This window comes from Metarhizium brunneum, chromosome 5 (genome assembly GCF_013426205.1).
Source record: "Metarhizium brunneum chromosome 5, complete sequence".
NCBI classification, from domain to species: Eukaryota; Fungi; Ascomycota; class Sordariomycetes; order Hypocreales; family Clavicipitaceae; genus Metarhizium; species Metarhizium brunneum.
In genome coordinates this window covers 1445014-1464126 of record NC_089426.1, presented here as the reverse complement: position 1 = coordinate 1464126, position 19113 = coordinate 1445014, and the positions used below count along the sequence as shown (strand labels likewise).

The window sequence follows — 19113 nt, the reverse complement described above, 5'->3', positions numbered from 1 at the left end:
AGACAGCCTGGACTGCGATGTACGTGCATGGCGTACGAATGGTCAACACACCGGAGGTGTTAACCCATCAAACATAGCGGCAGGCTGAACCGGTTTTACATCCGTGGACCACGCCATGCCATACGGCAACACGTTGTTTACTCCGTAGTCACAGACCAAGTCGGAAGGCTGCGGCTCTGTCTTTCCTCAGCCAGCCAACAAAGTCAGTTAGTGGGCGTTCTGCGAAGATGCCAGGTCACGGGTCGTAGTTAAAACTACCGTTGAGTCTATAGATGATGCTACAATATCGAATTGCACGCCTCTTGGGAATAGCCCTTTACGCCTTCACAGGAAGATGGAACCCTCAAGTTCGTCACGCGACCCTCGTGATCCACCTCCATATTCGACCAGCACGGCGTCTCGGTAGTTCCGCAAGCATTGGAAGCTCTTCTAGAGACACTGAAGAACTGTCTCATCCTCCAAAGCCGTCAAGTCGGGTCAACTTGTCCAAGAGCCGACCAAGAAGAAGGCCAAGTCAACCTGCTGATTGCTATACCACCCCAAAGCCTTCGCCCCCGCGCCATCATGCGAGTGGCGTAGATAATAAGTTGAGTAGCAGAATACTCAGGCTTTCTCCAGATGCCGTTATTTCTGCCGCTGTTGGATTCTTTTGGGTTAAGAAGCATGTCCGCACTGCAAAGCCTACCCGCACCGCAGAGCCCATGCGAACTGCGAAGCCCAAGACTTGTCGTTAGATGGCATGGGGTCCTTTTGGAAAGTGTTTCAAGACTCGGCGCTTACTTTGGCACGTTTAGGGAACGGGACTTGAACGTGTGGAAATTGGGTATAGAGGAGATAAACTAATGTGGCGATACGCCTGATTAGAAAGAGTCAGATTTTTTAACTATTACTTTCTTTGTGTTTTTAAGGAGACAATTTTCAGGCTATGCTATAAATATTATCAGTCCATTCATGTGCTTGGCGCGTTCTAGGTCTGCTCTGTTCAATATTATATTCTTCTAGGACTTATATGTAAGCAAAGCCAAAAGCAAGCATACACCGTCAGGTATTTACTAATCATCACCAAACCAACTACTAATTAAATAATAAATATCACAGGCCCCCCCAAGGCAAACCATAACCATCTTCATCATGCGGAGAAGCTCCTGTTACAATCACCCATCAAGTATACCAAGTAGGAGTCGGGTGTTCACCTACAAGATGGTAACGGCCAAGCTCCCTGTTCTTATATGCCACCGGGTCATGAAGTGTATGTGTTCTGATATCCCTCCAAAACCGGTCCAAACCGACTTTGCTTGCGGTTGCTTTGGCACCCGTCGCCTCAAAGACGCCCGACGTAACTCGCAAGCCAACGTCGGTTGCAACCACCTTGATGCTGGCAACCCATTCGGCTACTTCACCCCGGTCTTCGGCTGAGACGACATTCTTGTCGCTCAGGTTGCTGGCTTTGCCGTACACTCTTGTAAGCTCATGTCCAGCACGGTCAGCAAGAGCGGTTGCCGCCCGTAAATGTGCGAGAAAGTTGCCGTAAGTTGACAATATGTAAAATTCGTCTGATGCATTTTCCTTGACCTTTTCGAACATTGTTAGTTTGATAAAAAGAGAAAAAGAGGGAAAGTATTGCTTCTTACATCACCGCCAAAGGGCCAGGCTCTGGTAGACTTTTTTGTGTAAGCCGTGGCGGTATCCAGGGCTCCCCAAGCGATTCCAAGGTAGAGGTTGCTGAAAACAAGCTGAATACTGTTTGTAATGTAAGTCGTCTGCCCAGAAATGCATGTGGCAAAACCCATTCTCTTCGATTCCCACTTACGTCGGTAGAAGCAGAGTCGCAAACGGTACGCCGAGATCAGAAGCGTTCGGCCTCTTCGCCACGGGATCCCACCCCAGAGCGTCGGACCAGGGCACCCTGACCTTGTTAATCCTGACACTTCCGGATTCTGTTAGTCGCAGCCCGATATTATCCCAATCGTGAGAAAACACAATAGCAGGCTGGTCTGTCTTGACAACCGTAAAGATGTGGTCAGAAGTGCCTTCATAAGATCCCTCAAGGACAGTCAAGTCGGACACGACGCCGCCCGTGTTGAAAAACTTGAAGCCCTCGAAAACAAGCTCGTCGCCATCCCTCGTGATGGTGAGGTCATTGTCACGCGGGTTGACGGCGCCTCCCACGAAGTAATTGTTGGCAATGATGAGCTCTTCAAACCGTTCAGCCTGAGCTGGCGACCCGACAACTCGAGCAATTGTCGACCACAGTAGATGGTAGCCCAGGAGCATTCCAATAGATCTGTCCCGAGTATGTTAGGATGCTTGGTTCTCTGACAAAGATGAAAGAAGATGGTTCCTACCCATCTCCGCGGGCTACCTCGCGGATAACCTGGTTTCCAACGGACCAAGGCTGCTCTCCGCCACCATATCGCTGCGACCCCAAGACCTTGAGAAGGCCGGAGTGTTTTAATAAAGCAATCTCTGCGCGTGGCGACTTGTTCTCACGGTCGCGTTGCACGGCGTCTGCTGCCAGTACAACTGCGACGTCCTTGGCTCTTTGGATCCATTCACCGTCGTTTTTTGGTTGCTCTGCCCACGTCGAGCGATACTCATCATAGACGGTAGGGTCTGTTGCGATCCTGGCGGCGGCGTTGGATGTAAGCTGGGCCGACATGTTTGTTGCTTGACCAGATAAAAGGCAGTCCAATGGCAATGGTAAGATACTCTATGGATTTAGTTTTTTTGCAAACATGTCTCCCTTCCTTTTATACTTGAAAGCGAGCCTGCAGATTACATGGGCGTGATTGGCTGGCTTGGAGAAGGTTGCGGTGCGCATTGCGACATATCTCGCGTGATGGGTGTGCAAGGATTGCGCCATTGGAGGCACGTGTAAATAGAGTGGTTGCAGATCGCTCCTAGCTGTGAAGGGACATGAGGCAAATAAAAAGCATAGTAATGAAGCAACTCAGATGTTGGATTGTCGACGCATCGTCTAATAAGTCTTTACGCTTCACCCCGGTTGCCTAAACTGACCAACAATCAGAAAGAGCAAGTCTTTTAGCGATGAAATAAATCGCTACAAACTAAACGGTTATATAAGAGTCTGTAATTATGTTACACTTGTTCAGTTCAAAGTCAATAGCATCTCTTCATGGAGCATGATAATCGGCACTGAATTGGCAGCAACTATGTGTCAACGAGACATGCTGGGACCCGGTACTCCTGCAGTAGACGACAACGAGTAGTTGACTAGACCAGATGCCGGGATTTACTACGCAAGATCATAATGTACCGTACTATGGTGTATACTTGTTTAACGGCAATTGTACTCTAGATGAGTAGAGAGAAGAATGAAGAAACTGCAAAAGGGGTTTTAGAACATGCTTGTCTTTATGGTTGACGCATAAAAACACTAGAAATAAGGTAGCTTCAACATGCTGCGGCTATGTGGATATATAAACACATGATACGGAGTAGGCGTACTCATTTACGCACTCCATGCTTCTTATTAGGCGGTGGAAGACAGCCACCAACCGTATCGCACGTCTGGTGTACTTCCGGGCCAGGTTTGCAATTTGGCCTAGTACATGTATGTCTCACCAGCCCTTGACGTGGCGCTGGCAGAGCGGCGCGAGTTGCACAACGCCAGGACGAGCCATAGTAGTACTCCGTACAATTGCTAGGATTTGCGATTAAATGTAGTCTTTTCTGTTTCCCTTTCTGACTTCTTGCCTAGGTTGTAGGAGACAATGCAGAAGATCCATAGAGTATGGCGCGGCTTTTCAGCCAGACCATGCTTGTGCCTGATGCGGTGTAACACCAGCTGCAGCCAGTTCAGCTACGCCATGATCCACGTAGGCCGTCTTTTGAGCTCCTCTACGGAGTAGTGAGACACGTCTAAGACCTCAGTATCTACGGAGTAATACGGTTATTTCGCCTGCCGAGTTGTACCCATGGCTGAGAGAGTGGGAGGCTGGGGGTACCAAGTATTGTAGACGTATGTTTTTTCTCCCCCTTTCAATCGTGGCCACCCGATTTTCAATTCCTTTTATTCCTTACACTCCTCTTCCCTCTTAGCCTTCAAGTCCACCATATCAAGACCGTGGCCATTCCGTATCTGACCTCAAACTCCCGACCTACGCCCTATCGAGATGAAGCCTCTTTCTGCCATGGCCTGGCTGGCGACCTGCCTGACCGTGGTAGCAGCGGACAGTCTCAAAGTTCCAGGGGAATCCCCCTTGGAGTTTTGCAACTCTAATCGCGACCACGACGCCGTACAAATTGACAAAGTTGACATTTCTCCTAATCCTCCTAAACCGTACGCACATGTCCACCTTGATTCCTGATGCATTGCTTACTCGGGCATAGGGGAAAGCCTCTAATCGTCACCTTCGAGGGGGTCGTCAAGAAGAACATCGCCGACGGCGCCTACGCCAAGGTTGTCGTGAAATATGGTCTGATCCAACTCCTCTCCACTACAGTGGACTTTTGCGAGCAGACGCAGAACGTCGACCTCAACTGCCCTCTTGAGCCTGGCAAAATGGTCATCACGAAGAGCATCGACATGCCCTCTGTGATTCCTCCGGTATGCAATACTCTCGGTACTGGCTTGATATGCGATGCTAACGTGCTACAAGGGGACGTACAATGTTCTCGCTGATGCGTACACGGACGATGACGAGAACATTTCCTGCCTCAAGGCTACTGTCAACTTTCCACGGCCTGGGCTTCTTGGCGAGGAGCTTTGAGAGAAGTGCGATGGCTGGAGCATGTTATGGATAGGAGGGGATGGAGGATTGTAGAATTTCCAGGAAATTGGGAACAGCCAGCGTCGATCGAAATTAATGCTAGATGCGTTTGTGTGGCTGAGACTTGGGGAACGCGAGAAAGCTCATTCGAGAATGTGTAGCTGAGTTGGAGTAATGCCAAACTTCTTGTGGTACTTGCCACGGCTAGAAGAGTCGACAAATTTATGCCGTGTTGCTCGATATCAGCCGGTGGGTTCAGGGCTTGTTCCATCAACAAAGACTAATAATTATATAGTCCGTTAATCAAGTGGATTCCATAAGAGCACGAGGCAACTACATTCGGGGACGAGCAGAGGCGATATGTAGCAGCAACGTGGTTTTATGCTTTTATTCTTTGAACCATTTTCGACCGCAACTAACCTCATGCCTAAATAGAGGCGGTATCGCTCACCAGCGGCCTCGACATTCCATCCTTGCGTGCAGTATCTCAAAGTAACTTCCGGAAAGTTGTACTTTTGACTAGTCAAATGTTGGCAAAGGAAAATGAAGCACGTGCTCCAAATCTCTTGCCATTCACTACCTTTCTGAGCCGTAACCAATCCTCTATGTGAGGCCTTGAAGTGCGTGGTTCTATTTTTCTCCCCTTTCGCCATGGCCCAGCGGGAGAGACCAGTGGCTTGTTCAACTACGGTGTAGATATCAAGATACCTTGGTCACTTGGAGAAATAGTCCAGACTTGAAACCAACTTTGAGCCATGGGCACTCCCATATATAAATTCTTTTCCTTAGGCCGCCCCGCACACATCGCTGCACTTTGGTCGTTTCTGTCTTGTTGTGCATACTCCTGAGCTAAACCCAACTCTTTCTTTGCTCCGGCATGACGAGGCTCCCTTTATAAACGCCAAGTTCGGGATCGTGCGGGCAAGTTCATGATGGGAGAATCAACGGCATTTTGCGACTTCTGGAGTGACAATGCAAGACCAAGTCTCCCAATCATGGCCACTTACCCCCACATTATATGAGCCTAGCCCCGAGCACTCTTGTTGCGAATATAGGGAGCAGGACAGATCGATCGGCTCCGCATATGATGCGAGTTGAGATTTAGCTCAAGTTTGGTGATTGCCGAAAGAGAGACGATCCATTCTGGCTACGAGGAGATCCTGTTAGCGCCATTTGCGTGGCTAGCTTTCATCCACTCGAAATGTCTTGTTTAAGCCTCAAGATCTGGGGTATTTAGGCTATACCATGGGAACCCTGCTGAGAAAAGAACCGAAGCAACCTCTCAGAATCATGGGAGCTGAAAATCGGCACCAATTTATCAAGAGGCTTACTAGCGCTAGCCCAAGTCGCTCTCAATAACAAGGCGCCTTACATGGCTGTATGAGTCTTTTGTTTGTTGTAGAATCCACCACAAATCGTCAAGCCACCACGGTTGGAGCGGCCGGGAAATCGGCACTTAAGCATTGCGGCTGAAACCTGGGCTGTGCAGTCCTACTGGAGATTCCATCAAGAGAATTGGATTGCGTCCATCTCGTAATCGTTCTAAGCCTCGGCCGGCTTCTCTTCCATATTCGCCCCTATTACTACCTAGCTAGTTACCACGAGAAGGCCGACAGGGACGCTGGCCATATCCGCTCTACACACGCATATAAAGCGCGGCGCGGTGCCCAAAAAATGCATAGAATTTCAATCTATCAACGCCAGTGATATTGTACCCTTCTATATCCTGTCACCGAGTTCAGCATTACCTGCCATGGGGTGGTTCTCTGGTAAATACACGACCCTCGTCCGGCCCTACACTACGCCCCTTTACTGATATACTCTCCGTCTCTCTGAACAGATGATTCCGACCAGGCCCAAGCCTACAATGACTACAACAACAACGGGGTTGACCAAAACCAACCGCACCTCTCTCACGAACTAATCGCGGGCGCTGCTTCTTACGAGGCCGCCAAGGCGTATGAGAATCACTGTGCGGAAAACGGTATGATGCTCCAAGATGCGTGTCCACACACTTCAGCAGAGGCTGACGCGCGCCGGTTCCATCTGTAGGCCAGCCAGGATCTCACGCAGAGGCGAAGGAAATCATGTCCGGATTCGCGGGCGCCTTCATCGACCGAGAAGTCGAGTCAAAAGGCATGGACTTTATAGACGCCGAGAAGGCCAAGTACCAAGCCCAGCAGCACATCGACAATGTGCCCGCAGATCAATTGGGATATTAAACGCTGCAGCCGCGTAGGGATCGACAATAGTTTCCAGAGAGGTTGTGGTGTCCAAGATCAACAGCTAGTAGGCTAGATAATGACTAGTTGAAAGTATGAGTTCCCCATGGAGCAGACTAAGCTCGAGATTGATATGATTCTGTGACAAGGGCTCGATAGAGGGTTTGGAGCAATTTGGTCCAAATCAATGATAACCTCGAAGGGTCTCCAAGGTCCTGAGTTGCTAAGAGGAAGAAAGGGAAAGGTAACCCCTTTATATACATAAAAGGAACGCCCAGGCCTAGGGCTTCTTGCCAGGGCACGTGTTCAAGCTGTGTAGCTAGTAAGTCCCGTATCGGTGAAGCCCCTTTGTTGGGCTTCACAATCTGTTGGGCCTTTTCGGTGTAACAGGTTTACAGGGTCACTTCTGGCCTTATATGGGCCTATTTTCGGTGTCTGCTTGTTACCTGTGTCAAAGACGTCTGTACTTGCCGGTATATAGCAGCAGCAGCTTCACGAATATCCACAGAGTACATCCAACCCGGAATCGGCTAAAACGTCAACCGGTGTCTTTATTCTTCCCCCAGCAGCTCTATATACCCATATCATAAAAAAGTCTCGCAAAGAAAACACAAACCGAGCAAATTCTCCCCCCATCAGTGTTTATGACAGTAATACGTCCCACCAGTACTCGCGTCCTCGCTCCGCATATCATACCCCTGGAACCACCCATTCAGCATATCATGGAGGTAATTCAAGTCCGGCGGGACACGATACGCCCTCCCCTCCCCAGAGCACGGATACTCCTCCGTCAGGCCCCGTCCGCCATTCAGCCCGGTCCTGTCACCGGCCGTAAACCAGCCATTATACAAGCCCAGCGCGTAGACAATGTTCCCCCCGGCGCGGTTCAAGGCCACGCGCAAGACGTGCGCGCCGCAGTCCGAGTTCTCCATGATGGGGCGCTGGCATTGCTTCATGCCGTTCTGGCAATTACTCGGGTCGCACTGGAACAGGCCCGGAGCCGGGCCGGGGGCGTCGGCGTTGCAGGAGGACTCGTGGAAGGCGATGAAGGCCAGCATCGCCGGGTCGACGTCGTACTTCATGCCCGAGATCTTGAAGAAGCGGTCGTACTTCTCGCAGGGGCTCCCGACGCCCTTGTAGAAGGCTTTCAGGGGGATGTGCGTGATGTTGCGGACGTCCAGGGAGGGGGGGTCCCAGCCGTTGCCTCTGACGCCCGTGTTGAGCCAGTCCTGGGAGCCGTTGGGACCGCAGGCGTGAGGGCCGCTTCGAGTGGGTTGGCAGGCTCCCTTTGCGTTTGGGTTCAAATCGATACGTGTGGTGTTGGTGGTGTTGGTGGTGTTAGTGGCGGCGCTCGCGAGGCTGGCCAAGACGATGCATGTGGCCTTGCTGGCGATGCTGGCCATGGTGGACGTGTGCATGGCGATGTCGTCCAAGATGTGGTGGTGAAGAGAGCTCGTGGCCCTTGGGTCGAGTCGCAACAGGCTTCCTGTCAGGTGGAACCTGGAGGTTTTTTAAATAGCATTTTTGAAGATATTTTTTTCGTGCCGACTGGACAAAAGTGCCCTCGGGCAATTTACCCGTAGTCAGTTGTTCGTGTTGCGACAGTCTTGCCGCCATGATAGGGCTTGGGTGTTGAATGCGCCACTGGTTGATGACCGGCAGTCGAACAGGGTTCAGTCTAGCAGACCCGGCACTTGAAGAAGCCTTTTAGAGACTTGAGTCTACAGTCAAGTACTAGGATTCATCCCAATTAGGCAAGAATACGTGACGGAGGACTCGGCCGAGTTTGGTGGCGTGGCCCGTCTAGAAGCCATGGAAACAGGGATGAGGCCTGCGCTGCCTTTGTGCAGTTGAGCAAGACGGCCATTTTGGTATTTCCATGACTCTGAATGATTCATGCTTCATGCTTTATGCCTTGCAACGAAGATCATGCAAATTTGCGGCATACGCCACGGCTTTGCCTCAATGCTCCTTGTTTCAGTTTGTTCCAAGGAACAAAATGGCCCCCGACATTTAAGAGCACCAAAGCCCGACCTTTGAAACTTTTAAGCCTGTAAAGAAGGAAGAAAATCTTAAACCATTAGCAACACGCCGGCCTCCAGCCTCTCCAACAACGATGCGCTACGCCGTCTCAGCCGCTGTCGCCCTCCCCGCCTTGGCTTCGGCCTACCAACTCCCTCCCAAGCTGAGAGCCATCTATGATGCCCACAAGGTTCGTCCGCCTGCCCGTCTTACGCAATGCACACTAATGTCGTGACGACTTGCAGAACGGCAGCTGCTCCTCGCCGCTGTCGAGTCCCATGACCAACGGCACCGTCTACTGCGGCGACCTGGCCAACGCCATCTTCCTCAAGAGCAGCGATGGATACGACGACATGGACATTGACTGCGACGGGGCGAATAACTCTACTGGCGACTGTGCCAACGACCCCACTGGCCAGGGGCAGACGGCTTTCATGGATGAGGTTTCGCAGTTTGGCATCCCGGACTTGGATACCCATATCCATCCCTACGTGGTGTTTGGCAACGTCGACGGCTCGCCGACTTTTGTCCCGCAAGACCGCGGCATGCGGCCGCTCAGCGTCATGGCTGTTGTCTGCGACAATCAGCTGGTATGTTTGCCCCTTTTGTTGCCGACGAGTGTGTTGATGTCCTGACCGAGTGCAGTTCTACGGTGTCTGGGGCGACATCAACGGAGGAAACTTGACGGGCGAGGCGTCCATTTCCCTAGGCAAGTTGTGCTTCCCCAAGGAAGGCCTCAGTGGCAACAAGGGCCACGATACCAAGGATACATTATATATTGGGTTCCCCGGGGACAAGGCGGTCATTGGCAAGGACGGTGCCAACTGGCGGGCGAACAGCACCCTGAGCTTCATGGATAGCATCAAGACTTTGGGGGATGAGCTTGTCGCAGGGTTGCCAGGTTCAGATAAACGTATCCGATGCGGCTTCACAGAAGAGCAGTAGCTGTTGCGGATAGAAAGTTGACCAAGACAGTTATGTTGCCAATTCCTCCAACGTGCAAGGGAGCCTCTTAGGTTCGGTAGAGTATACTATTGGCTCGAGACTTGTCGCGGATCGTAACGGGATTTGAACAATGCCTTGGCCCGCCGGAGCAAGTTGGTTCCAGCATGTTGTGTGCTTTGAATCTCGCTTCATCTCTGCGACGGATGCAGTCTTCCAAGTCCCTGGAGGTGAGGTCAATGCAGATGAGTAGAACGACATGGAACGACCCGCGGGTTATCCAGGGGCGCGAGTCTTGTTCACTCGACGCTTCAATATTGCACGTGGGCAATTTGACTTCCAGCCAGTGGTGCAATTCCCCGGGCGGCCATCAATTACTTTTTCTTTCCCACGCTGGCGGCTGACTCCTTCCTTCCCTCCCTCCCTCCTCCTCATCCGCTACTTTTCCCTAAAGTACCTAGGTACTTGCGTACTGACATGACATATGTAAGTACATACTTAAGTACTTATGTTTCGGTTTCCCACGTGCCTCCCGCTAGCATTAACCATGGAAATGGTCCTCTCTCGCGTCCTTCTCGTCTCGCCCCCTCCCGCCAACCAAAAACTCATCCTTCCACGCAACATCGACCAAATTCAATCTTGATATAGCAGAATGCACAATCCGTACGTAGCGAGCAAAATTGCAACACCCGTCTTGAGCAACATCGTCGGCAAGATTACACTCGCATGGAGCAAATCAGCAATAGCCGTCTGAAGAAACAGCGTCCGTCACCAGCAGCATCCGTATCCAGCAGTCCGGCAACAGCCGTCTTGAACAATACCATCCTACATAATCGCTCGCATCAAGGCCCTGCTCTAGGCATGCCTGGTCCGCCGCCCCCTAAAGGGGCTCTTCATCCCTCCGTCGTGGCGTTGCGGCACATTTTGGGCTATTCTGATCATTCACTCAACAACCCCTGGGCCTTGGAGGACACCAACTTGGGTATGGTATTTAATCCTTCCAATTCACTGTTGGACAGGGAAACCATGTTCGTCGAGCATGTCATCGATTTCTATTCGGCGAAACTGAAGCCATCGTCTTCTCTGAATTGAAATCAGAGTTCGATTCCATTCTTCAAGGTCGAGAATATCTTCTAGTCTTTCACGGCGCTCAAGAGGATATGAGGATCCTGCAACAGCTTGATATCGGCCAACAAGCACGCTATATTCTCGATACTGTCTCGGTGTCGCGATTCCCTTTCCAGCTTGATTTTAGACCTAGCTCAGAGAGGCTTCTGGATTTACTGGAAATTCGCTTCTAATTCGCTTCTATAACTTACATGCCGCTGGGAATGATGCTCATTTTGTACTCAAGGCTCACTGATGCTTGCAGTTCAAGACTCCCGAACCCAGCATGTGGTCCCAAGCAAAGCCGTACTCGAAGTACTGGTGGCCCTTGAGGAAACCCCTCGCTCTCCCATTCCAGCTCGAAAGCCCATACCACCAGCAAAACCCCCAAGGGTCAAACAGCCAAAACAACCCAAACAGACCAATATGGCGCGCACAAGAATAGGGAGCGGAGAAGACTGGAGCGAGAAGATGACGCGTTGGAATTTGCTGCCAGGGCCAGCGACAATCTTACCATTCATGAAAAGAGCGGCATGGTGCTTCACAACTTTCCTTTGGGCCCTAGTTGACAAGCACGGGTGCTTGTTTGACCACGACCTTCCTTTATAGGTAATGACACAAACTCCCCTTACAATTTCAGAAAATACTCCAGCATAGCCGGGTATTTGGGTGTTCCCAGCCCGGTGACGGGGTCCCAGCCCTCAACAGCAGAAAACCCTTTGTTGCCGCAGGCGCTGGGCTGGCCGTCGCCGTTGGGCCCGCCCTTGGACTGGTCGCCCCTGACGACATCGGTGAACATGGCCGGGTTCTTGTACAGGGCCGGATTCGCAAAGCCCACGGGCTTCTTGCCGGCCTTGATGCGCTCCTCGTTGATGCGCGTCAAGATGGCGCCGACTAGGGGGGCGCTCATCGACGTGCCCCCCGAGGTGCTCGGCTCGCCGTTGACCACGACGACACCATTGTCGCCGAGGGCCGCGACATCGGGATACCCGCGCCCGGCACGGTTGTAGATGCCGCCCGTGGTCGGGATGGTGCCGTTGGCGGTCGTGTAAGACTTGTAGCCCGGGCCGTGCTTGGAGAAGTAGCTTGCGGGCGTTTCTTGTTAGACTCGCAACGAGGACGAGGTGTGCACTGTGGTATCACCAATCATCAACGTACCTAGAGACGGCATCCTTCTGGTAGTCGGGGGTGGACCAGATGTTGCTGAAGCCGCCACCCGAGGAGAAGGTCTCGGTAGCAATCTCCTCCCCGCCGGCAAGGAGGACGGTAGACCCGACCGAGGTCACGTAGGGGCAGCTGGCTTGCTGGCTGGGGGTGAAGATGTCCCCCTTGGGACCGAGGCAGGACCCTGATCGTCGGGCAACTCCGTCGTCGCCGCTCGACAAGACAATCGAGGTGCCCTGGAGACCGAGCTTCATGAACTCGTCGCATTGGCGCTGCAGCTTCATATTAGTACAGGTGTTGGTGAAAACAGGCGAGCCTCTTCTTCGTACCTGAAGGTATTTCGTCGGATAGTCGGCCTCGGCGGTGCCGTAGGAGAACGAGATGACGTTGGCGGCTTTGAAAGTGCCGCACATTTCATTCGGCGTGTTTCCGTCAACAGTAGGGTCGTCGCCGGGGTCCTTGCAGTAGCTGCCGTCCACGGCATCAAGGAAGGTGTTGAAAATGTCGTCGTTCTTGGTAGCAGCTTCGTACAGCTCCGTTCCCTGGGGGTAAATAAGGGGAATGGCGATTTCAAGGTCCAGATCAGACTCGCCGCCAGCACTTTCCGGGCTGACGGGAGCCACGGCGCCGTCAATCAGGTCGACCTTGGGTCCGGTGCCTTTTGGAATGTTTGTGGCATACTTGGCGTAGAACGAGTCCAAGTCTTCCTGGGAGAAGGCGTCTTCGGATATCTCGAAGATACCCATGCGGTTTGAGGCATCGTGCAATGTGCCGTCGGTGATGTTGTATTGAGACTTGATGCACGCGGGTGTGATGTACTTGGCGCAGTTATCGGTAGAGTCTTTGCGAGGAATTTGTCAGTCTTGGTGGGCATCTTGGGCTTTTTGAATGCGCTACAGACCAGGATGCGCTGCCAGCAATTTGGCAACTTCAGCCGACAGCGGCTTGTGAGGTCTGATGATGCGGCCATCATTTCGCTTGACCTTGTTTGAGGGCTTGCTTGTCTGTGACATGACGACGGCGGGAGTAATAAAGTCTACGAGGTCTGAGATTTCGTTGGGGAGCGAGTACTCATCCGTGCCTATGTGGGCGTTTCGAGCCTGGATGTGGTCATACATGTGGTACTTGGTCTTGAGAATTGACTCGAGCTGTCCGACTGTGGACTGAAAGTCGACCCAGCCCTTGCTCTGGGGGAATGTAATCTTGTCGGCAGAGACACCAGACTTGATCAGCCAGCTCCTGACAGCGCTGATGGAACTCTCATCAGGGGCGAAGAGCTCAACGACCTGGTCCTTGGAATAATGCTGGCCATACTTGGCAGAGGAGGGATCAGAGCTGTGAGCAGGTCAGAAAAGTAAGAACCCTTCCAAGAGTGATGTTTTGATATTTTGATATTTTGAATTATGCCACTTACACGGCAAGGAGGTAGTCCATGCCCTTGTCCAGGTTCTTCTGCTTCAGAGCAATTCTCACGGGGACCTTGGTGTTGGCATCGGCAGCTTCACGCTTAGTCCATCGACCACTGGACACATCGCGCTTTTCGTGGATAGTGTTTGAACCGGTTGGGACGGCGATGGCTCCGGCAAAAAGGCCGTTGAGAAGAATGAGGCTGATCTTCATCCTGACTATTTCTATAACAACACACAACTGTGTTGATTGGATATAGTGTTGGAGATGATGATTCACGAAAGAAACATCCATGAGTGAGGAATTTGGTCCCTTTTATGCTCGAAAAAGCAACTATCAGAGATGAATCGTCATGTTCCTGGGATTGCTCGTCATCACGAAGCCCACCACACCCCGGTATACAGTCATGGTCTTCCGAGGGCACATCAACGAACCAGAGCATCATATTACATTCATCTGCAGCGCATATTCCTCCGACCTTCCCAGTCGGTGAGAGAACAAACGATGCCATTGTTAGCTTCCGTCCTTGGCAAGCACTTCGAAACGAGAGAGTACAACGCTAGTATCTACACCTCGTATGCCTAGGGGAGCAAGTCATATGCTCATATTGTGAAGACAACAGAACCCCTTTGAGTAATGAGACTAACCTTTGGCCAAACAGTCGGAGCCCAAAGACAAATCATCAAGGCAGAGGACCTTCCGTGTTAAGAAACGCTGCCACGGAAGCCCGACGGGGTCATTAGCCGACGGAGTAAACAAGACGTCCAGATGACGATAACAGGATATGGACTCGTATTTTGCAGTACTAATCTCCAAAAGCTAGGCCGGTTTCCAGTCGGGATCGATAGGGCAAGCACCGCGAAGGTGACATGGCCCACGTCTCTGCAAGCCAATGACGTATAGGGAGCGACATACAAACAGAAAGGCCACTTGGACGAGGTGACGGCTTGGGCATGGTGGGCAGGTCCATGGCAAAGGGTCCGGAATCGGCGCTATCTGGAAGCTGTTATCTACAGTATATGAACCCGTACGGGGTGGACTATTCAGGCATGTGAAGCGTCGCGATATGGCCTGTTAGCGAACCATCCGAACAACAAGACGGCGAGGCACACGATCAATCAGAGCCTTGAACGGCAACGTATCTGGGAGCCCAATGCAACATGGCCAGGTTAGCACGCCGAATGACAAGCCCAAACACCAAGGAAAGAAAACGACGTGTAATCGTGTACATTAGACGTTGGGCTCAGCATCTTCCCTTTTGGGGCCGGCCTACGTCGCTGCGTCGCATCGTACACGACGTCGCCCAACATCCCATCTTTCGTTAGAATGGCGTCAGTGATTGAAATGCGATTGTCTGTTTTCCATGGACAATCGTGTTGCGCACCGGGCGTTTCTTCATACCCCACGTATGAATGAAACGGTTCAACTCCCTCGACAACTCCAGCCTCTCACAACCGGCGATACTAGATGTCAAAGGGTCTGGTTCAAGTAAGCTTTTTCTCCAACCTCGAGATGGATCACCAGAGGAATCGTGCGGAGCAACCGAGGGTCTCTGGCCGTTGGAGGAGCGCCACATGTCAGCGACTTCGGAAACACACAAGCGCCTTCTCCTGACCTGCTTGAAACGAAAGGATGTCAGCAGATTGGGAAACTCACGACACAAGGGGATAGTACCTAAGCGAATCGACATAAAAATTGCAGTTGTAATGAGGAAGGTACACCGGACTTCTCAGGACACGTGCGCATACACAGAACCCGGTACTCTGACGGCATCCTCCCCCAGCGCCAGGAGGAGACGAGTCCAGGAGGAGACGGTCGAGTTGGAGAATTTGAGAGTTGCAAGAGTGCTATGGTTCTTGCAGCAAGCGGTCCAGCAAGCAGTCGCAGACTCCCAGATGCGGTTCCATGCAACATTTCCAACGCCTCCCGGATGCAACGCTGTCCGGATTCACGATGCCGCATAGCCGACGCAACTCTGCCAAGCCGGCTCAGCAAGCCAGGAAATCCCCGCTTGTGGACCATTGGAACATCAAGAACCGTTGGAGTTCGTCTCGTCTCGTGTGTCTCGCAAGACCTCCTTCTTCATTCAGCCCTAGAAGCGGGTGAATGACCGTCCATGAATCGATGATTAGCGACGCGCGTTATCTTTCTGGACGAACCCCCCCCCCCCTTTTTTTTTTTTTGGAGAAACCATGTACGGGCTGAGGGGAATTGCAGACATCCGCTTGACTGCGAGAGCCTGTTTGTCGTCGATTACGCTGCCTCTTTCGAGATGAAGGGATAGTTTGGTCCTCTCATGGGAATGGCGGCGCTGACTAGAGCTTCGACAGACAGCCTGCGCGCAGAGCCGGGACTAGTTTTCAATGAAGTGATTTGTTTATGGCGTGAAAGCCCATCTAGCCACTGACGAGCCACGCTTCCGTCCTGTTTTCTGTATATTTCCCTTGTGCTGTCCAGTGTCAACCACGAGTGTGTGACGTTATAATCCCACATTAGTTTACCATTGGCCTACTCGCGCCTCTGTCAAAACGTAGTCTCGGTTATTGGCTTGAACGTAAATCTCAAAACTGAAAAGCCGTCTTTTCCAGACGAGCAGTCGCATGGACGGCCAGAGCTGCATGTCCAGATACGTGTGGGAGAATCCGGATTGGCATTCGAGACGAGCACGCACAAGATTGCTGGATGTTTAACGCTGTAGAGTAAGGCTTCATCGGCATAAAAAACCTGGAAGCCGAAAAGAAGCTACACAACCCAGACTGTCATTGCATCCGGAAACACCAGGTCGGCACCTTGTTGATAGAGGTGAGTCTACATGGGAAGCACACGACTATAAATTTGTGTCGACATAACCATTCCTTTCAAGAGATGCTCAAATCTACCAGATACTAAACAGCCTGAATATGGCCGGGTGTATCTCTAGGGACGTTCAACCGTGGACCGTCGTCGCCGGCACATGTTGATGAAAACACGTCAGGCCCGAGGAATATTTAGCCATGGTCCCAAGGCAAACAGCGAACCAGACGCTGTCACCATTCCACACAAGCCAAACCGATGTAAAGGCCAACGACTCCAGGACCTGAAAACGAAATGTTCACTTCGCACTCGTCGGTATAGAAGCCATTGAAGCGCTATGTGAACAGCCAAAAATGGTTGCAAAGAGCACAACCTCCCGGCCCCCCTACAAGTCTGCAGATGTTGATCACACCTTGCACGAATAGAGTTGTCTCCGTACCGTAGCTCAAAATCTTCCGCGGCTCCGTCCTATCCACCACTTACACGCTTCCTCACGACGCCGGCCAACTCTGCAAAGTACAGTAAATACCATCACCCTGACGTACTTCCTCGTTGTCACGATGAGAATCAGGAGGCAGGGATGGGTACCGATCCTGCTGCAGCCGTCATTCTTGCAGCACCTTCCTTGGAGCAATGCCATTGCATCCATGCCACCTTTTACATTCGCTGGCCATTTATACGAGCACATGACATTAAGCAGTAGCCTACTCTCAATATTTATGATCAAAAAAAAGCAAAGTCAACTCAAGCGATATTATTGCCATCGACACGAAACTACATCACGTCCACCCGATCGAAATGAACTAACATCCTTCCCCAATACCGCTCCAACCCAATCTGCTTGGCCACGAATCTTGCACCAATGCAATAATGACAACCAGAGATTGCACAAGGCTGCAGGCCAACAGGGCCAAAAACAAAACAAAAAGGAAAAAAACGGCCCATCAACTCTGTCCCAAATGATTCCTCCAAGTCAAAAGAACAATGGCGTTCATCGTGTACCAAACGCTCATCAAAAATAAAAACCCCCAAAACCTCGTCCTTAGTCCTTAGTCCTTGCAAAACCACAAGCACACGACTGGTTTCTCACGTGGATTCCCAGTCCTTGTGGCATCCCAACCAATTTCCTTGATCGACTTCTTCACAAGATCCTTGTTTCCGCCATTTACCTCCAGACCTTTGTACCATTTCCCACCACCAGCGCTCTGGATCTCAAACACCTTGTTCTTCTTCGGCACGGGGTTAGTACAGCCAAATCCTTTGAGCAACTCCTCGAAGGTCGTGTTGCAAGGGATGTGGACGGCTTTGAAGGGAAGCTGGGCCGTCGCGGGCAGCTGCCAGGGGGGAATGTTGGATCGAAAAACATGAGCCTTGGTGTGCTCGGCGGCAAAGAACAGGTTATAGCCGGGTTCGCAACCCACGCCTCCTGTTGAGTTAGTCATTTGCGCGGCGGGCATCGTGGGATCGATCGCAGGCCAAGGCTGCGGCTGGCGTGGGAGGATATTTCCTGTTCCGTTGGGCTGATATGAAAACGTCTGTTGAGTGTAATACCCGCCTGCTGGGCCGGCCTGGGGCCCATAGCTAGCAGGGTACACTCCCGGATTTGCTAACGGGGGCATAGTGTAAGAGAATCCTGCCCACGTATTGTAGTGAGGTACTGTACCAAAATTATATCCCGGCCCGCCAGAATGAAAGATATAAGGCTGGCCTTGGCTGGGGAGAGGGGCCCCATAAGGAGCATGGTTCGGACGTGTGCCGCTTGGGTCACGGCCGGTGACGGGGTTCCAACCTCCAGACATTTCGTACACGCTGTCGTCAGGTGTGGTCTAAGGGGAGGCGTACGATGATGAGATATTCAAAGTATTCAGAACAGAGGTTGCCAGGTATGGACCCAACGACCTGAGCCAACGTCGAAGCTTGCCTGCCAGTGACCGGGAACTGGCCCTTGAGAAACCGGATCCCAAGCCGGCGGAGCAATATACGTGGCAATAGGAGCTGCCGGTGTGGGTAGAAGAAATGGATGAGAGTAGGCTGTGTGGGAGACTGGCAAGTCGACGTTCAGATTCTCTTCTACTGCCGAACCGGTCACTATAAATCGTTAGCAAAATGGGTCAATCGGGTATGGTTCGAGATGAGGCAGACACAGATGAAAGTAACGCAAGGCCACCACGAGGAAGAGCGAGCAAACTGGTGACATTGCGGCATCATCTCGGTGCTACTTACCAGAGTCTGATTCTTCTTCCTCGCCGTCGTAACAAGAATCTGTAGACTCGCTGACGGAATCACCAGTAGAATCACCGCCGTCCGAGTCCGACTCGTTGTCAATTCGGCTGATCAGTATTTCTGTGCTCCAGATAGGTCGACCGTGACGATCGTAAAAAGCACCGACTATGATCCACGCACAGGTGAAAGTCTCGTCGCAAGTCGCAAAATATTGTGTGACAACGAGCTTGGCTGCAGGAAACGGAAGGAAATGCTCGTCGACTTCAATGGTCCTATGCTGGACACGAGGCGAAGCAGGCATCAGGTTAAAGTAGTTTGCACACGAAAACGAGACCGATATTGGAATCAAGTCTCCGTTTAAAAGTGACAGATACAAGGGATGATAGAGAGGAGATAAAACGCAATTCGATGTACACAGGTTACTCGGCCCCTTTATCGTGCGTCAGAGTCGAGAGTACGGATAAGAGATCTGGTAGTCAGACGAGGGCTGGTCAAGACAA

The 19113-nt window shown here is 51.7% G+C and overlaps 7 protein-coding genes across 7 annotated transcripts; 3 read left to right on the top strand and 4 right to left on the bottom strand.

Annotated features, from left to right (window-relative positions):
* Positions 1-1161: 1161 nt before the first annotated feature.
* Positions 1162-2659, bottom strand: soxC (Dibenzothiophene desulfurization enzyme C; the record flags this gene model as incomplete). Its single annotated transcript, XM_014685608.1, has 4 exons — positions 1162-1572; positions 1632-1740; positions 1811-2284; positions 2346-2659. 4 exons carry the CDS (start codon positions 2657-2659, stop codon positions 1162-1164), a joined length of 1308 nt encoding a protein of 435 aa, XP_014541094.1.
* Positions 2660-4154: 1495 nt separating this feature from the next.
* NPC2 (Phosphatidylglycerol/phosphatidylinositol transfer protein) lies at positions 4155-4733 on the top strand (the record flags this gene model as incomplete). Its single annotated transcript, XM_014685607.1, has 3 exons — positions 4155-4303; positions 4354-4570; positions 4623-4733. 3 exons carry the CDS (start codon positions 4155-4157, stop codon positions 4731-4733), a joined length of 477 nt encoding a protein of 158 aa, XP_014541093.1.
* A 1753-nt stretch (positions 4734-6486) lies between these two features.
* G6M90_00g085350 (uncharacterized protein) lies at positions 6487-6955 on the top strand (the record flags this gene model as incomplete). Its single annotated transcript, XM_014685606.1, has 3 exons — positions 6487-6502; positions 6574-6717; positions 6786-6955. 3 exons carry the CDS (start codon positions 6487-6489, stop codon positions 6953-6955), a joined length of 330 nt encoding a protein of 109 aa, XP_014541092.1.
* Positions 6956-7590: 635 nt separating this feature from the next.
* Positions 7591-8358, bottom strand: G6M90_00g085340 (uncharacterized protein; the record flags this gene model as incomplete). Its single annotated transcript, XM_014685605.1, has 1 exon — positions 7591-8358. One exon carries the CDS (start codon positions 8356-8358, stop codon positions 7591-7593), a length of 768 nt encoding a protein of 255 aa, XP_014541091.1.
* A 713-nt stretch (positions 8359-9071) lies between these two features.
* Positions 9072-9922, top strand: csn_2 (Endo-chitosanase; the record flags this gene model as incomplete). The annotated part of the gene is made up of 3 exons (XM_014685604.1): positions 9072-9167; positions 9223-9567; positions 9623-9922. 3 exons carry the CDS (start codon positions 9072-9074, stop codon positions 9920-9922), a joined length of 741 nt encoding a protein of 246 aa, XP_014541090.1.
* A 1732-nt stretch (positions 9923-11654) lies between these two features.
* sed1_2 (Tripeptidyl-peptidase sed1) lies at positions 11655-13810 on the bottom strand (the record flags this gene model as incomplete). Its single annotated transcript, XM_014685603.1, has 5 exons — positions 11655-12111; positions 12185-12462; positions 12520-13031; positions 13092-13525; positions 13605-13810. The coding sequence occupies 5 exons, from the start codon at positions 13808-13810 to the stop codon at positions 11655-11657; spliced, it is 1887 nt and encodes a 628-aa protein (XP_014541089.1).
* A 3629-nt stretch (positions 13811-17439) lies between these two features.
* G6M90_00g085310 (uncharacterized protein) lies at positions 17440-18914 on the bottom strand (the record flags this gene model as incomplete). The annotated part of the gene is made up of 3 exons (XM_066131271.1): positions 17440-18216; positions 18300-18478; positions 18614-18914. The coding sequence occupies 3 exons, from the start codon at positions 18912-18914 to the stop codon at positions 17440-17442; spliced, it is 1257 nt and encodes a 418-aa protein (XP_065987387.1).
* Positions 18915-19113: the final 199 nt, after the last annotated feature.